A 15902-nucleotide genomic window follows, 5' to 3' on the forward strand; every position below is an offset into this window, starting at 1 on the left:
CTGTGTCACATTCAACACAAATTTGGTTAGAAACCAAAACTGAGAAAGTGTTTTGATTCTCCCATTCATAATGAACATTTGTTTCATTTGTTTTTGTAATTTTAGAGTATAAAATAGAAAAAATGTAAAAGTCATAATTGAAACAAAAGGGTTAGAGGTTGTCAAACAAAAGATTTCAGTCTACCTGAAAGGAAGTTTTCAATAAAATTTCTGTTCACAGGAAATTAAAAAATTGTTTTTTCATTTTGGAATAAAAGAAAATTCAAAACTGTGAAACGCCCCCATGAAAAATCTGGTTCCCATGCAGCTCTGCTCCAGATCTCCTCTTGGGGAGCTGCTTCCCCTGCAGCCTTGGTACTCACTCCCTGCTCTGAGTCTATAAAGCAGGATGCAGTTTGCATGCCAGCACTGCAGCATCACTATGCTGGGGGGCCATATCAGCTTGATCTGAGCACGCCATCCCCCAGTTCCAAAACCTCAGTAACATGCAGTTCTATCATTATTTTAGAAGTGCAAGAATTACGTAAGGAGAATTAGTTGCTCTTGCTGGGAAGCTCCTATTACTCTCATTCCTTCCACCTTAACAAAACAAAACAATACAAAAAATCATGAGCCTTTATTTACATTGGGAATTCTACACTGGTTACAGCTGCCGTAGCTGCACTTGTGCTAGTCCCTAATATAAACAGCCAAAGCTGTGTATAAGACGTGATTTGCCCCAGTGCAGTTTGTCCCAGTTTCAAAGAGGGATACATTGCACTGGTACAAATCACTGCCCAATGCAGCTATATCAAAGGTTGAATCCCCTGTGTATCCAGGACATTTTACGTAATTGTCACTGCTATCAATTCCTACACTTTGATTGGCAAAGGAACATCACATGGGATTTCATCACCAGAGCATCCCTAGTATGGTCTCTGCCTCTGCTCTTTCTACAAAGCCCTTCTCATACCCAACAACTGAGAGATTAATTTTCTGAGACCAGCATGTTCAGAAAAGGATGTAATAACTAACACACACACACACACACACACCCCGGTCTGCTTTCTCCAGGTGTTCACACAGACCAGGAGAATCCCTGTGTTCTTGCATTATCCTTTGCTGCAGATGAAGACGTGAACATTTCCAGAGGTGCTGAGTGCCTACCGCTCCCATTGACTTTAGGTGGAGTTTACATGCTCAGCATCTCTGACCACTGGGGCCTCTGGGAACATTCTGATGTTTTCCTACTGCAGGGCACCATACTGGGACAATTCTTTGGATACAAGTTAAAAATATCAGAAACCCCCAAATAAAGTTTCTCCCCTTCCCATCCTTCTCTCCTCCTCCCACTCCCTCTTGCTGCCTATTCTGCTGGATTTCCAGGAGGGGGAGGGGAATTGCTTGTGTGCACATCAGTGAGCCTTATCCAAGTGAGATGTGTTGCCCCCTTTAAGAAGATGCTAGCAGTCCCTGAGGAAGGGGGGGTTGCTAAAAATATCATCCTATGCGGTGGGAGTAATTGACAAGCATGCTGTGACTTGGAGCAGGCGGGGTGGGCCAGTTCCTACTGCTGCTGCTGCCTCCATCTCTGCAGTGAGCGTGCTGCAGTCTCCCCCCCGCCCCCCCTCACTCTGCACACAGTCTCCTCAGGCCGCCCATGCTGCAGCCGGATCCAGCAGGCATGCTCACCTTCTTCCTAGTGTCTGGTGGCTCCATCTGGCTGTTTATGGGTAAGTGCTTCTCTAGCTCTCGCCATTCCCCCTTGATGTCACCTTTTCATCCCTTCCTCTGCATTTATCACTATTTCCACCCTCCCTGTTCTGTATTATTTTTCACCCTCTCCTTTTTAATGAAATCAGAATTAGGCTGTATGAGTGTTACATCAGCAGCGGGGATGCTGCTCCAGTCCAGCAAGAGAGAAACGACAGCTCAGGACCTGTACAAATTAGGCCCTTTGTGAAATGACCTCTGTCTGTGCATCAGTCTTCACTCTGTTTCAGCTACTCAGCACATTCGTTCCTTCTCTCTACCCTTCCCCCTCCCACAGCAGTTCAGTAAGTTTATGTCAGATGCCTTTGGAGAAAAAGGGCAGAGAGAAACATGCAGTTAAAAGCGGAGATGATTTAAATCCATGGATGAATATTTAATATTGTGCTGCATACCCATAGTCTGAAAACAGCGCAGTAAAATATTCATGCAGCTTGATAAAGTAATTATAGCTGTGTGCTTAATTGAAAAGATTACATAACTCCTCTCCAGTGATCCCAAGGACTCATTTAGCTAGGTCCGTTCTTTGTATTTTTGTTCAGATAGGGCTGTTTCTTGTGTGCGTGAATGCATGCATGTGTGTGTGTGTGTGTGTGTGTGTGTGTGTGTGTGTGTGTGTGTGTGTGTGTGTGTGTAAACATATATACAAGTATCGATCTAGAGAGAATATATACCATATTGCTTTGTTTGAAAAGAGTGATGACCTAGAATGTTTGATCAGGCAGAAGAATTACTGCTTCTGTGAAGTAGGTATTCTTCTCTTAAAGGCTTAGTTTTAAATGGTTGTAATCTGCTACAGAGATTCAATATAGAGTACTCCAAATGTGTGTGTTTGTGGGGAAAGGAAAGCTAAATTCTAATACATGTGCTTTAATTTTCTTACTAATAATATATTTCTCTTTAGCCAAATACAGTCATTAGGAAGAAATGCAAAGAGGGAATGGTTTTTAAATGTAACCTCTCTTTGCAGCATTGGGTTAGATGTTCAAACAAAAGGCACCAGAAATGACATAGCATGCTGTAGTTGTTAGTGCTCATATTTACTCTGCTTCTGTGGTTTCCTTTTTTGCAAGCGAATATATTAATGCTGAAACAAGTGAGTGTCTAATATCACTAGCCTAAATTTTTCCCTCACGTATTTTCTGGCTACTTCCATTTAAATTAGCAAGTCTGCATCTGCTTATACCAGGGCCCTTAACCTACTTCCATTGAAGTCAGTGGCAGAGCTGGCCTAGTGTTGAATTTGGCCCATTGGAAATTGCATTTGTGTATCCAAAGGCAGAATTTGGCATCATGGCTTCAGAGATATATACAAGGCCAGCTAGGGCTTCACTTGTTTCGTAGGCCCAAAGACTTCCCTGAGTTACACTCTCGAATGTATTGGCGTATTGCAGCGTAGCCCTTCGATACACTCCTGAATTTACAGGCATAGAACAGAATTTGGCCTGTGCTGTGAAAGCACATGCTGTGCAAGCCTCTCCAGCCCATTCTCCACATCATCTCACAGACTGATCAGAAACTTGGGGTTGTGCTCCACCACGTTGGGTGTCACTGTGCTCAGTGCAGGCTCGTGTCCAAATGTCTTTCACTTGTGAGCAGTGAGATTTGAGCCTGTCTGCGTAGTAGCGAAAGGCTGCTGCCTGAACTCACTCTGCCTTGTAATCCCCCGGGCTATTTTTATCCAACATTTTGACCTCACATGAATACCGGACCTTTGAAAGGACGAGGCAGTTTTGTTGCCCGTTTGCTTATACCACCACAGAGAAGAAATAGAAGCAGAGAGTCTCAGTAATCACTAGTACGATCATTTGTTCCAACTGTATGTAACTTCAGATAAAAAAATGGGTATAAATGTCTGAACGGCATTGATCATAGTGGCTTAGCATTGGCGCAGCTGCATCATTGCTTGGTGATCTGTAATGCGTGTACTCATTTTTCTAGCATGGATTCCCCTCTTAGGCCAAGCTCAGAAAAAAGCAGGATTAGCAAATAGGCTGATTCACCTATTACGAACACTGTAGCCCAGAGCAAATGCTCAAATTTGTTTCCCTTAAGACTTTCAATCATAGCATAAGAGTGGTCATCACTAGGTTAGGCTAATCTGCTGGGCTATGTGGGCTTTTTACTCTATAACGTGTTATAGGAACAACTGTAAATACCAGAGAAAGTGATCCAAGAAAAAAGTAATATTATTTTTTATAAATGGTTTCCTATAATTAGTACAAGCTTTCCATTATTGTAGTGACTAGTCTAACCATAGTGCTTAAGTCTCAGAGGGGTAGCTGTGTTAGTCTGTATTGGCAAAAGCAAGAGGGAATTCTGTGGCCCTTAAAGACTAATGGATTTATTTGGGCATACGGTTTTGTGGGTAAAAACCACTTCATCAGATGCATTGGAGTAGAAATCACATAGGTAGGGATATATATATGTACTAGTAAATAGTACATACCCTCTTCCTCCTAGCACTTCCCGCCTGCTGCAAAAAACCTCTTTCATTGCATTCAGGACACCCACAACCCACAGCCCCAACTAGAGACCTCACCCCCTCCAGCAGGCCCAAGGCCAGCCCAGTAAAAATGATGAGTGAATGAGGATGAGGAGAGCGAGCGACAGGGTGGGGGAGAAAGTGCGGGAGGGCTTGGAGAAGGACTAAGGCATGGGCAGGGCCTCACAGGAGGGGCAGGACAAGGGTGTTCGGTTTTGTTTAAGTAAAAAGTTGGCAACCTGCACCACTATAAACCTGCTATTAATGGCAATTGCACTTGTATTCCTTAAGGCAGCTGAGAGGATCGCAGAAGGGATACAGGACGGTGTTGATTAAAGCTGCTACATTTTTTATAGTCACCATTCAGAGTAAAACCACAGTTCAGAAAATGCGTGAGCAGGCAATTACAACTTCATGTGATGTGGTTACACTGAAAAATTCATCAGAAAAATCTCTTAGGAAGGAAACTTAAAACATGTAAAATATTTTTTTTAGCTATTTTCCCTGCCACAGTGACACACAGAGGAGGAACATATGAAGGTCATAGATTTTAAGATCAGAATGGACCATTAGGTCATCTTAGTCTGACCTTCTGTGTCTCACAGGCAATTAAATATCACCCTGTATTGAGTCCAATAACTTGTGTACCCTCCAGAAAGGGTATACCCTCCAGTCTAGATTAGGAATGTAAAATCCCTAATTGGGGTGGTTAACCAGCTAAATGCTGGTTAAATTGTTACCCAGGTAAGCATGCTGGTTACCAATTAACCAGATAACCCTTTAAATCCCTAGTCTATATCTGAAGACACCAAGAGAAAGAGAATCTAACACTAGGCAGTTCAAATCTGAATCACCAGCACTGTTAAAAAAAGTAACACATTTTTAATTTGAATTTGTGTGGTTTGAGTTTCTTGTTATGGGTTCTAGGGTATGTCTACACTACCACCCTAGTTCGAACTAGGGTGGTAATGTAGGCATACCGCACTTGCAAATGAAGCCCGGGATTTGAATTTCCCGGGCTTCATTTGCATAAGCCGGCCGGCGCCATTTTTAAATGCCGGCTTGTTCGAACCCCGTGCCGCGCGGCTACACGCGGCATGGGCTAGATAGTTCGAACTAGCAAGTTCGGGCTAGATAGTTCGAACGAGGTGTACAGATAGTTCGGAATGGCTTGCTAGTTTGAACTATCTAGCCCGTGCCGCGTGTAGCCGCGCGGCACGAGGTTCGAACAAGCTGGCATTTAAAAATGGCGCCGGCCGGCTTATGCAAATGAAGCCCGGGAAATTCAAATCCCGGGCTTCATTTGCAAGTGCGGTATGCCTACATTACCACCCTAGTTCGAACTAGGGTGGTAGTGTAGACATACCCCTAGTTATTCCTGGATTAACCTCCTAAATCACTTATGCACTTTAGAAAAATTGACTCATAATAAAAATTTAATAAACCTAGGTTGCTCATGGACCATATATAGTCTAACATGTACTGAAATTATTGGGTAACTTTGAGTAAGAAGTGTACCTGGGTTAATTAGATTGTTCTTCATGGAAAATCTTGAAAGCAGAAAAAGGGGCTAATATCACTGTATGTATTACTTACACTAGATTTTTCATCTGTCTCTGTATGTAAGCCATTGGTCTGAATGAATTCTCTCCAGGCACCTATTGAACTTGGGGGAAAGACAGTATTTGCATAAACACACCTAATCTGCCTAAAATAATCAATTAGCATCTCTAAGTTGCAAAAATAATCAATTTTGGCTGTTTTGGGTTAAAATTCTCTTAAGTTGTTGATGCTGGGGTAACAAAATACCATCAGGCTTTGCCTACACTGCAAGGTTTTTGCGCAAGACCCTTTTTGCGGAAGACATCTTCCGCAAAAACATCTTGCGCAAAAGCGGGTCCACACCTCAAAAGCACATCGCAAAAGTGATATCCTTTTGTGCAAGGGCGCATCCACACTGCCTTGATACTCTTGCGCAAGAAAGTTCTGATTGCCATTCACAGAATGCTTTTCTGATAGGCTCTTTTTGCGCAAGAAACCCCTGTTGAGCGTCCACACACATCTTTTTGCACAAGAACTCTTGCGCAAAAAGGAGTTATACCTCATAGAAAGAGGTAAACCTACACTGAAAAAAACTGTCCTGACGTTTTACTGTAAATTTTCTTGTGTAAAAACACGCTTGAGGTGTAGACGCTCCGTGGGTTTTTGCGCAAAAACCCTGTAGTGTAGACATTGCCTTACAGTATCACTAAACTGTATTTCCTAGGCCCTAATTGAGGGGTAGTAAAGTAAATCTAAGTAAAGGTCATAGGGGGTGGTGGGGCTCCATTTTAAGAATCTTAGCTGCTATTTAACCCTTTCCCTCCTGTGTTTATAGATGATTCAATTGAGAATCCTTGTCATTTCTTAGGCTGTCTCTAGACTACATGCCTCTGTCGGCAGAGGCATGTAGATTAGACACATAGGCAAAGGCAAATGAAGCCGCGATTTAAATGATCGCGGCTTCATTTACATTTACATGGCTGAGCCGACAAACAGCTGATCAGCTGTTTGTCGGCTCGCGCGCTAGTCTGGACGCTCCCCTGCCGACATCAAAGCCCTTTGTCGGCAGCCCCGTTATTCCTCGTGGAATGAGGTTTACCGGGGTTGCCAACAAAGGGCTTTGAATTCGACAGGGGGAACGTCCAGACTAGCTGATCAGCTGTTTGTCGGCTAAGCGCGGCAGCCATGTAAATGTAAATGAAGCCGCGATCATTTAAATCACGGCTTCATTTGCCTTTGCCAAAAAAACAAATCTACATGCCTCTGCCGACAGAGGCGTGTAGTTTAGACGTACCCTTAGTGACCACTCAGAATTGAAAGCGCCGATAGACTACTCTAGAGGGCTGAGTTTTACCTCTGGTGAAGGGACAGTACAGGTTGGACCTCCCTGGTCTGGCACCCTCAAGACCTGACCGGTCCTGAACAAGGGAGTTTGCCAGACCAGGGGAGGTCAACGCCATCCTCCCTCCTCCTGGCCTGACCAGAACTCCCAATCCCAGTAGGGCTCCTACCTGCCAGCCCTCCTGCCACTGGACTCCCAGCCACTGGGGCTCTCAGACCAGAGTCCAGTTTAGAGAGGTTCAACCTGTACTCTGGTGAAAGACATTGTAACAAGAAGCAGTAGCAGGTTCTCCACTATCCACTGAAATTACTAAGAACTGAAACCTTGAACATGGCACTGCAGCAATGAGTGAAGGCCATGGCAAGCAGTGGAAGAGATGGCAATGACAGTATTGAAAAGCAACAGGACCCAAAGGCGCATAGCAGCAGTGTTGGAAGCAGCCCCCCCACCCTGCTGGGGCTAAAGATGAACACACCTGACCATACTTCTGGTCTCTGGGCTGTCACTGACCTTGAACAACAAACTATAAGTGAGGCAGAGGGAAACAGAAAGTGGCATGTTAAAAGGATCATTGTCTATTGGACTGTCACACCACAACATGGGAAACCGAGGAAAAGGACACTGCCCATGACACTGTGGAATTGGTGTTTACTTATTGTTTGCGTACGTTGGAGTCACTGCCACTGTGATTTCCCAGTGTCATGCTATGCACCTCTCTTTGTAAGAAAAGCTTTCTTTTGTTATTCACAGACTCAGTGCTTGCGAGTGGGGAAGTATTACTACCAGAATTGGTGTTTAGTTTCCCCTGATTTCTGGGTTGAGGAGCGAACCAGTTTTGTTTTGTAATTTTAAGAGGACTCCCTGGATATTGAAACTGGCCCTTAATGCTACCAGACAGAAGAGTTGCATTTTGGGGGTCTTGTCCTGAATCCTGGGTCAGCACCCCTCTCGAGTACATCTTCAATCAACTATTAATTTGGGAATGCACGTTTTCTATATACTGAGGAAATTACAATTTGCATAATGACTATGCACGAGTTGGAGAAGTGGTGTGAGGGAATGAACATGGACCCTAAGAAATGCCTTCCAGTAACAGGCACAGCTCAGACATTTGAAGAGAGCTGCTGCCCAGGCAGCCGCAGAATGCTTGAGCAAGTGCAGAGTGCGTGGCTGCAGGGTTATGAGAAAGATGTACCTCACTGAGCATGCTGCCAGTGATACAGGAACCCTCGCACGTTCCAGATGTGATCAGCAGGGAGTGGGTATCCTGGGCGAATTGGTAGCCTCTGAGAGCTCACCACTTCCTGCCCCAGTGAAGAGTTTTAAAAAATGTTGGCCTTCTCAAGGAAAGATCCTTCCTGATATGCTGGGTTTGTTGAGCTTTGGCCCCACAACCCCAATCCTGAGGGCTGCCACCTCTCCTGATGCGTTGGCCTCAGTTTTGGGGCAAGCATTAGAAAACAATGCACAGCCCCGTCCCAGTGTTGTCAAGCCCTATTGAAAGTTAAGGATCTTCTCTGGGAACATGGCCGCAATACCTCGGCACGAGGGGTTTGAACCTCTGTTGGAACCCACCACTGAAACACTGCAGGAATGGCCAGTATCAGATGCAGAAGAGGAGTGCAGGTGTCCAGGAGAAAGCCTCATGGACCCAGTGATAGACACAGCTTGTACCCAAACCTCAGTAACCCTGAGGGCAGTGTGAAGTGGCCCTCAGTTACCAAAAACTGATCCTGACTGAGTTTTGAGTTCAGAGAAGGACAAAAAAGTCCTGAGTCACTCTGGCTGTGTCTAGACTGGCCAGTTTTTCCAGAAAATCAGCCGCTTTTCCAGAAAAACTTGCCAGCTGTCTATACTGGCCGCTTGAATTTACGCAAAAGCACTGACTTCCTACTGTAAGAAATCAGTGCTTCTTGCGGAAATACTATGCTGCTCCCGTTTGGGCAAAAGTCCCTTTTGCACAAAACTTTTGTGCAAAATGGCCAGTGTAGACAGCTGAGATTTGTTTTCCACAAAAAAGCCCCCATCGCGAAAATGGCGATCGGGGCTTTTTTGCACAAAAGCGCGTCTAGATTGGCCATGGACGCTTTTCCGCAAAAAGTGCTTTTGTGGAAAAGTGTCCGTGCCAATCTAGACGCGCTTTTCCGAAAATGCTTTTAACGGAAAACTTTTCCGTTAAAAGCATTTCCGGAAAATCATGCCAATCTAGACATAGCCTCTCAGTTGAGAAGAGGGCAAAGAGGAAGAGGAAAATCAGGCTCCCAATGAGGTTTGTTAAGCCGTACGGTCTGGCCAGCAAGTGAAGCACCTATGGAACCACCTAGGGTGCTGATGGGGAGCACCAGAGTGAAATTTGCCCAAGAGGTGCAGACTTGATGAACCAGGTAGCTAAATCAAGGGACTTAGAAGCAGTAGAGCCTTTTTAAAGGAGGGGCCCTCGAAGGAGTGCCAAGCCCCCATGGAGTCAAAACCTTACCCGTCAAAGTGCAGGGAAAGTTGACCATTCTAGCTAGGATGTTGTGAAACAAGGGAAGATGGTAGCAAACATCTCTGAGCCAGAAACTGTGAGAATTTTAGTGTGAAGGCCAGGCGCCCCTACAGACTCTGCACATTTTAATTTTGGGGATTCACTGGTGTCTGGGGAATGGAAGGGCTGTCTGAGGAAGAAACTTTTTGAACAATCCAAGGTGTTCTCCTGGCACATATGGGATGTGCCGATTTCTCAACTGATCTGATGTCTGTTTGAATGCTTTTGCCTTTCCTATTGATATTATAAATCTATTCAAATAAGGGGGGAAAAGGGAAGGGATTAGCAGACAGATGGTAAACTGAATTAACTGAATACTGCTGAAATGCCAAAGCTGACTTGGGCTTATGCCAGGAAAACACAGAACTACAACAGTGCAACAATGAAAACATTATCATTGATTATTAATCCACCACCTTCAAACCCTGCAGAACCACAAGCTTCAGCCATTCTTCATACTATGGAGCAGCTGTTTGGGGCACTGAGAGAGGTTCTGCCGCAAACAGCATCATCTCTCCCTTTTCTCGATGCTTTGCTGAAACCGGGTGACTTGCAGCTGGTTAAAGCTGAACCCAAGCAGGATTTGGGGGATGCTGGTAGATAGAGGGAAACACTCTGAAGAATTTGCCTTCTTTATAGCAGGGGTCAATTTGCCCTCCTCCAGGGCATCGGTCCTCACCATGTTCAGGTCAGTCCTTAGATGCACAAATGCCTTGGCAGCAGAAAAGTTTCCCCATCCACCTGTGACTGGCCAGAGGTTTACCCCCCCATCCTATCAGACACAGGCCAAGCCATGCAGACCAATAGGTTTGATTATTGCAATTAATTGGCCCTGTTGTGGCACATGCTGCAGCTTCTCTGAGTGTGTCACTGGGTGCAAGGCAACACAAAGCTAGCTCAAGTGGCCATGTGAAGATTCCCTCATCCTGGGGATGGGGAGGGCGGGTCACTATATCCCCCTATTCACCCAGCCCTACTGTAAGGAGAGTGGCTGTCAGAGAAAGGTGTGTCCAAATGTAGGGGTTCCCCCCTTGTGCGGGGGGGGGCTCACGTCCGCCCCCTCAGTTTCCAAGTCGTTAGCGCCTCGATGTGACCGCTTTCACTCGGTTCCGTTAGGGGGTTGGGGGAAGGGGGTCCGGGCCCGCCCTCGCTCCGGACCCCGACCCAGGGCCCTAAGGTCAGGGAAAGACTCCCCACCTAGCAGGGGGGGTCGAGACCCCTAAACTCCCCTGCTCTCAGGGTCCGCGTCCCCGCCCTGGGCCACTTCTTCCCCCAGGTCCAATTGTCTCACCTGGGCTCCCACTCTGGTCCTGCCCAGGGCCTCCAGTACCCGCGTCCGTCCACCGGCTCCTGGGGGGGGAATGCGCCCCCTCGGCGTTCCCCCTGTCTGCCGGCCTTCTGCGCCCATTTGAACTGCCCGCCCGGCGCAGGCAGATGACGTCACCGCCCTCGTTGGCCTCCGGCCCCTCCCCAGGCCGGCCCCCCCGTGACGTCCCTCCTCCCGCCTCCTCCCGCTGCCCCTTGGCGGCAGCGTCCGCCAGTCCCGGCTCGTCACCCGGCCGGTGCGCCGGCCCTCCCTCTCGGGGAAAGCGGGCGGCTCTCCAAGCCGCGTCGGGGGGTGAGCTTCTCCCCCGCGATTGCGGCGTCCCGGCAGTTTCTGGGAGGGGCGGGGCTACCCCGCCACACCAAAGTACCTCTGTTTTCTGACAATCTGCAGCTGCCAGAATGGCCTATGTTAGAGCAGCCTCAGGCAGCCCTATTTTAACTCAGGGTATGTCTGCACTACCACCCTAGTTCGAACTAGGGTGGTAATGTAGGCAACCGGAGTTGCAAATGAAGCCCGGGATTTGAATTTCCTCGGCTTCATTTGCATCTTGCCGGGCGCTGCCATTTTTAAATGTCCGCTAGTGCGGACTCAGTGCCGCGCTAGGCTTCCTATTCTGAACTACCATTACTCCTCGTGAATAGGAAGCCTAGTCCGAACTACCTAGTCCGTGCCAGGTGTAGCCGCGCGGCACGGAGTCCACACTAGCGGACATTTAAAAATGGCGGCGCCCGGCGAGATGCAAATGAAGCCCGGGAAATTCAAATCCCAGGCTTCATTTGCAACTCCGGTTGCCTACATTACCACCCTAGTTCGAACTAGGGTGGTAGTGTAGACATACCCTCACATAGAAGGCCAAATTGATGCCATCTAGCCCTGCCAAAGTTCCACCTAGCATAGATGCTGAAACTAGAGGAAAGGAGGGTGCTGCAGCATCCCCTGACTAGAAGGGGTTTCCATTATATCCAGGGTTTACAGTTTGGTACAATGGCTGCCCGCACCCGCACTGTACAATTGTTCCAGCGCCTTTCCCAACTGGATAAAAATACAGCAGCTCATCTGCTTAGCAGCACAGGGTGAGCAAACTTAGCATCCTACCACTCTGCTTGCTACCCTAGCTCCCCATTGCATACAGAATCCAGGTCAAGGTTTCTGTCCTGTTATTTGAAGCTCTCTGTGGGATCCAGCCTGAGGTGACCTTGTGCTCTGTAGCCAGGATGACACATGACACTTGTGTTGTTCTGGGGCTGTGACACTAGATGAATAGGAGACTTGAATGCAGCAGGCAGAACTGTCACCCCGCAGGACTTAGGCCAGGGTGGGCAATAGTTGTTGATGGGGGGCCACTCCAAGAATTTGGAAAGTGGTCGAGGGCCGCACTCTTCCATGATATTAATGGAGGGAGAAGGTGGAGGGTCTGGGATGGAGGTTGGGTGCAGAAGGGAGCTTGAGGTAAAGGAGGGAGTTTGGGTGAAGGAGGCAGTTGTGACCCAAGGCACTGGACTGAGGTACAGGGGGTTGAATTGTGATGTAGGTCAGGGAATTGGGGTACAGAAGAGGTGCAGGGATTTGGGTTGTTAGCTAGGGCAGGAGGGGATTGTGATCTGGGGCACGGGATTGGGGTGCCAGATCTGGGAGGGGATATGGGTGCAGGAGGGGGGGCTGAGGTTTGGGTATGTGGAGTAGGGGACAGGAGTGGGGCAGAGGGTTGGGGAAGGGAGGGACTGTGGTGCCAGAGGCAGGCACTATTCAGGAGATTTACCAGCTAGCAGCTGTTCCTGAATCAGCCTCCCTGCCAGAAGGTGTTCCTTCTAAGGTGAGCAGCAGTACAGCTTCCCAGGCGATTAATCAGCCCTGCTCAGTCAGAGGCTCAGGGCTCCTGGAAGGGAGCTGATTGGGTGGGACTGATTAATCACCTGTGAATCTGCCTGCAGTTTAGAGGGAACACTGCTGCTTGCCTTGCCCCCACACAAGCAGCAGCCATGTGCTTTGGATCCCCTTGTACTTCATGGCTGCCTGTTACTAAAACAGGCAGCTCCCATTGGCAGGTTTCTGACCAGAAACCAGCCAATGGGATTGTACTGGGGGCGGGAGCGGCTCCTAAAACTTTCCCCCCTACCCTCCGGACTCAGGTTTTTAAAGAAAAACTGTCCCGCGGCCACGTTTCTGAGCAGCGTGTGATTTGGGACAAGGCAAGCTGGGAACCTGTCTGGGACTCCCCACAGCATCCTCAGACCGGATCCGGTGGCTTGGCAGGCCAGATCCAGCCCACAGACCATATTTTACCGAGGCCTGACCTAGGCTGTGGAACTCACGCATGGAGGACTAGAATCATTACAGACCCTATCCCATCACATTTGCAAGTCAGTCTACTAATTGCTTCTTGAACTTAGCTTCCTTCAATATGCTCTGCTCACTTGTGTGTTCTCTCTCTCTCTCCTGCCAGTGAGGAAGGAAAGAGGAGAAAGAGAGGACATGGGGTGGTGTCGTTTTTATTTTTAAATGCTTTGCAGTGCCCAGATACTATGGTGATGGGATCTAAATAAGTAACTCAATAGATTATTCCATCAGTACTATTCCAGCTGTCATAAGGCTGAAGCAGTTTGAATTAAGTTTCCAGTCTGCTGCTGCTGTTTCTGCAGTGCCTTCTGGTGCTGCGGAGATTGTGCACAAAAAAAAGGAACAGGTCAAATAAGATCTTCTAGGTAGGGCCCCTATAATGGAGGGGAGAGTTGTGTGGGGTGCTCTGGTAAACAGTTTTTTCTCTCGTGACCCTGTGACCAGCAGGCTTATTGCATGTTTACAAACAACACAAAGCCATTCATGCCATTGAGCACAATTGGCACTTGAGCTCCTCATCAAAGCAAGTAAGAGATGCATAGAAAGCAGTCGGTTTAAAACATGGGTGTAGTACTGTAAAAACCCCAACCTGAGATATGAGCTCCAGCTGCTCCTTTCTTGAAAGTCTCTGTGGTTCATGCTGGGCATGCACACTGGTAGAGGCTTTATTTCCTGACATGCTGATTCGGCATGAGTTTCCAAAAAGGCTCTTCTGGAGACCCTGAAGAACTTACCATTGTTATAGAAAAGTATGTGATATGGGAAAATGCTTTGATTGATCCTATCTGACTACCATAGTCTTTTTTGACATTTATTGATGAGGGGGCACTGACTATTGACAATTTTTCTTTCATTATAAACATAATCATGGAGCCTTTTACTGCAGCACTTTAAAAAAAGGCTTTTGTTCATGGTGTAGAAACAAGGCCTGAAAGTTTTCTTTCCTTCCTCAAGTTTTCTCTTATTTTTTGTAACATCAAAATGAAGATCTTGCTGCCTTGAACATTGTTTGTAGAGCTAGTGAAATATTGATTTCCCCAGGATGGGATAGCTGAGAGATTGAGATAAGTAGGAATTTTTAATTAATATTTAAGGGGGATTTTTACTTGATTTTCAATTGGAGCTTGGTACCTAGCTCCCCCAATTCCTTTGAAAATCTCTCCTCGGGACTCTGGATTTTGGTCTGTTTTTTACTAAGATATTTTTAACTGCTACACCAGGTGGACACTTTAAAAAGTATTTGATGATGTCTTTGTTAAAAAATCAGCACCTCATCCCTCAGGTACTATGAGGTTAGCTCACAATAAATGTGTATGAAACATCCCTCTCAGGAGGTCATACAACAAAAACATAGAAGATTAGACATGGTGGGCCATATTTTTAAAGGTATTTAGGACCCACTGGGATATTCAAAAGCACCTATGAATTTAAAACTCATCCATCTCAATGGAAGTTAGTTATTTAGGTGTATTTGAAAATCCCATTAGGTGGCCTAAATATCTTTTAAAAATATGACCAGATAGCCCTGAAATATATACAGTAGAAAAGAACAAAATATTTTAAAATCTTTTATATTACTAACTGTTGTTATTTCAACATAAAAAAGAATGAAAAAGGAAATAAGGCCAGTTTTCCTTTGCATGCCAATCTAAACATTCCTCCTCACCTATAGGATAGAAATATCATTTCTGAAAACACTTGTTGTTATTTTAGGAGACTCACCACACAGAAAGAGGAATCCCCAGTCAGGGAGGTGTGATTTTAAGGTTCTCATACTGGATGTGATAGCATTGCAAGGAAACTTGTGGTTCTCAGGTTTTCCACTTGCTCACCTATCTGGTTCATGTGTAAAAGACATCGTATTTCACAAATGTCATGTGTGAACTGTGACACACAGAGTCCACATCCAAAAATACTACATTTCAAAAGTAACATGGTAATAAAATGAAATAACTGGGTGAAATTCTGCTCCACAGAAATCCATGAAGTTTTGCTGTTGATTTTACTGGGAACAAAATTTTATTCAGTGACTTATCTGAAATCTGCTTTTTATCTCCTATGAGGCACAATGGGCTCAAGTTATTTGTGGAAGAAGCAGAGGGGGAAAAGCAGCAGTTCTCTGATGAACTGAGTAGTTCAGAGGATTGATAATTGCAGACAGAATTCTTGACTTCTGGGTTCCCATTTGAGAGCTGCGTACAGTGGCCAATGAGAAATAAGGTGACAATCTTAGTCCAGTTCCTAGTGGTGAAGCACCTATCACAACCACTATCACAACAGTCTTTGGTGCTCTTGGTGGCAGTTTGAGCAGAGAGACCAAAAGACTGATATGGTCCTAGAGTCTGAATAAATGTGTCATCCATATGAAGGATCTCTTCACAACAGGTTTGTACTACATTGTCTGGATGTTACTGTGCACAAGACTGTGCTTTTATAAACCAAGGAGTTCAGTCTTTAGGGCTATGTCTACACTGCACAGTTATTTCGGAATAAGCTATTCTGGAATAGTTATTCCAAAATAGCTCAGGGTATGTCTACACTACAAAGTTAGTTCGAACTAACGGACGTTAGTTCGAACTAACTTTCCTAGGCG

At 46.2% G+C, this 15902-nt stretch overlaps 1 protein-coding gene across 3 annotated transcripts in view; it reads left to right on the plus strand.

Moving 5' to 3' along the window:
* The first annotated feature begins 1607 nt into the window (after nucleotides 1-1607).
* ACSL6 (acyl-CoA synthetase long chain family member 6) overlaps nucleotides 1608-15902 on the plus strand; it is a 124713-nt gene continuing 110418 nt past the window's right edge. For all 3 annotated transcript variants that reach the window (XR_012896353.1, XM_006116077.4, XM_006116076.4), the window contains exon 1: nucleotides 1608-1712. Coding sequence is in view for 2 of the 3 variants with exons in the window: in XM_006116077.4 (XP_006116139.3) it covers nucleotides 1640-1712 (73 nt within the window). In the remaining variant the exon portion in view is untranslated. The remainder of the gene's footprint in view (nucleotides 1713-15902) is intronic.

The sequence above is a fragment of the Pelodiscus sinensis genome, chromosome 17, assembly GCF_049634645.1.
Source record: "Pelodiscus sinensis isolate JC-2024 chromosome 17, ASM4963464v1, whole genome shotgun sequence".
NCBI lineage: Eukaryota > Metazoa > Chordata > Testudines > Trionychidae > Pelodiscus > Pelodiscus sinensis.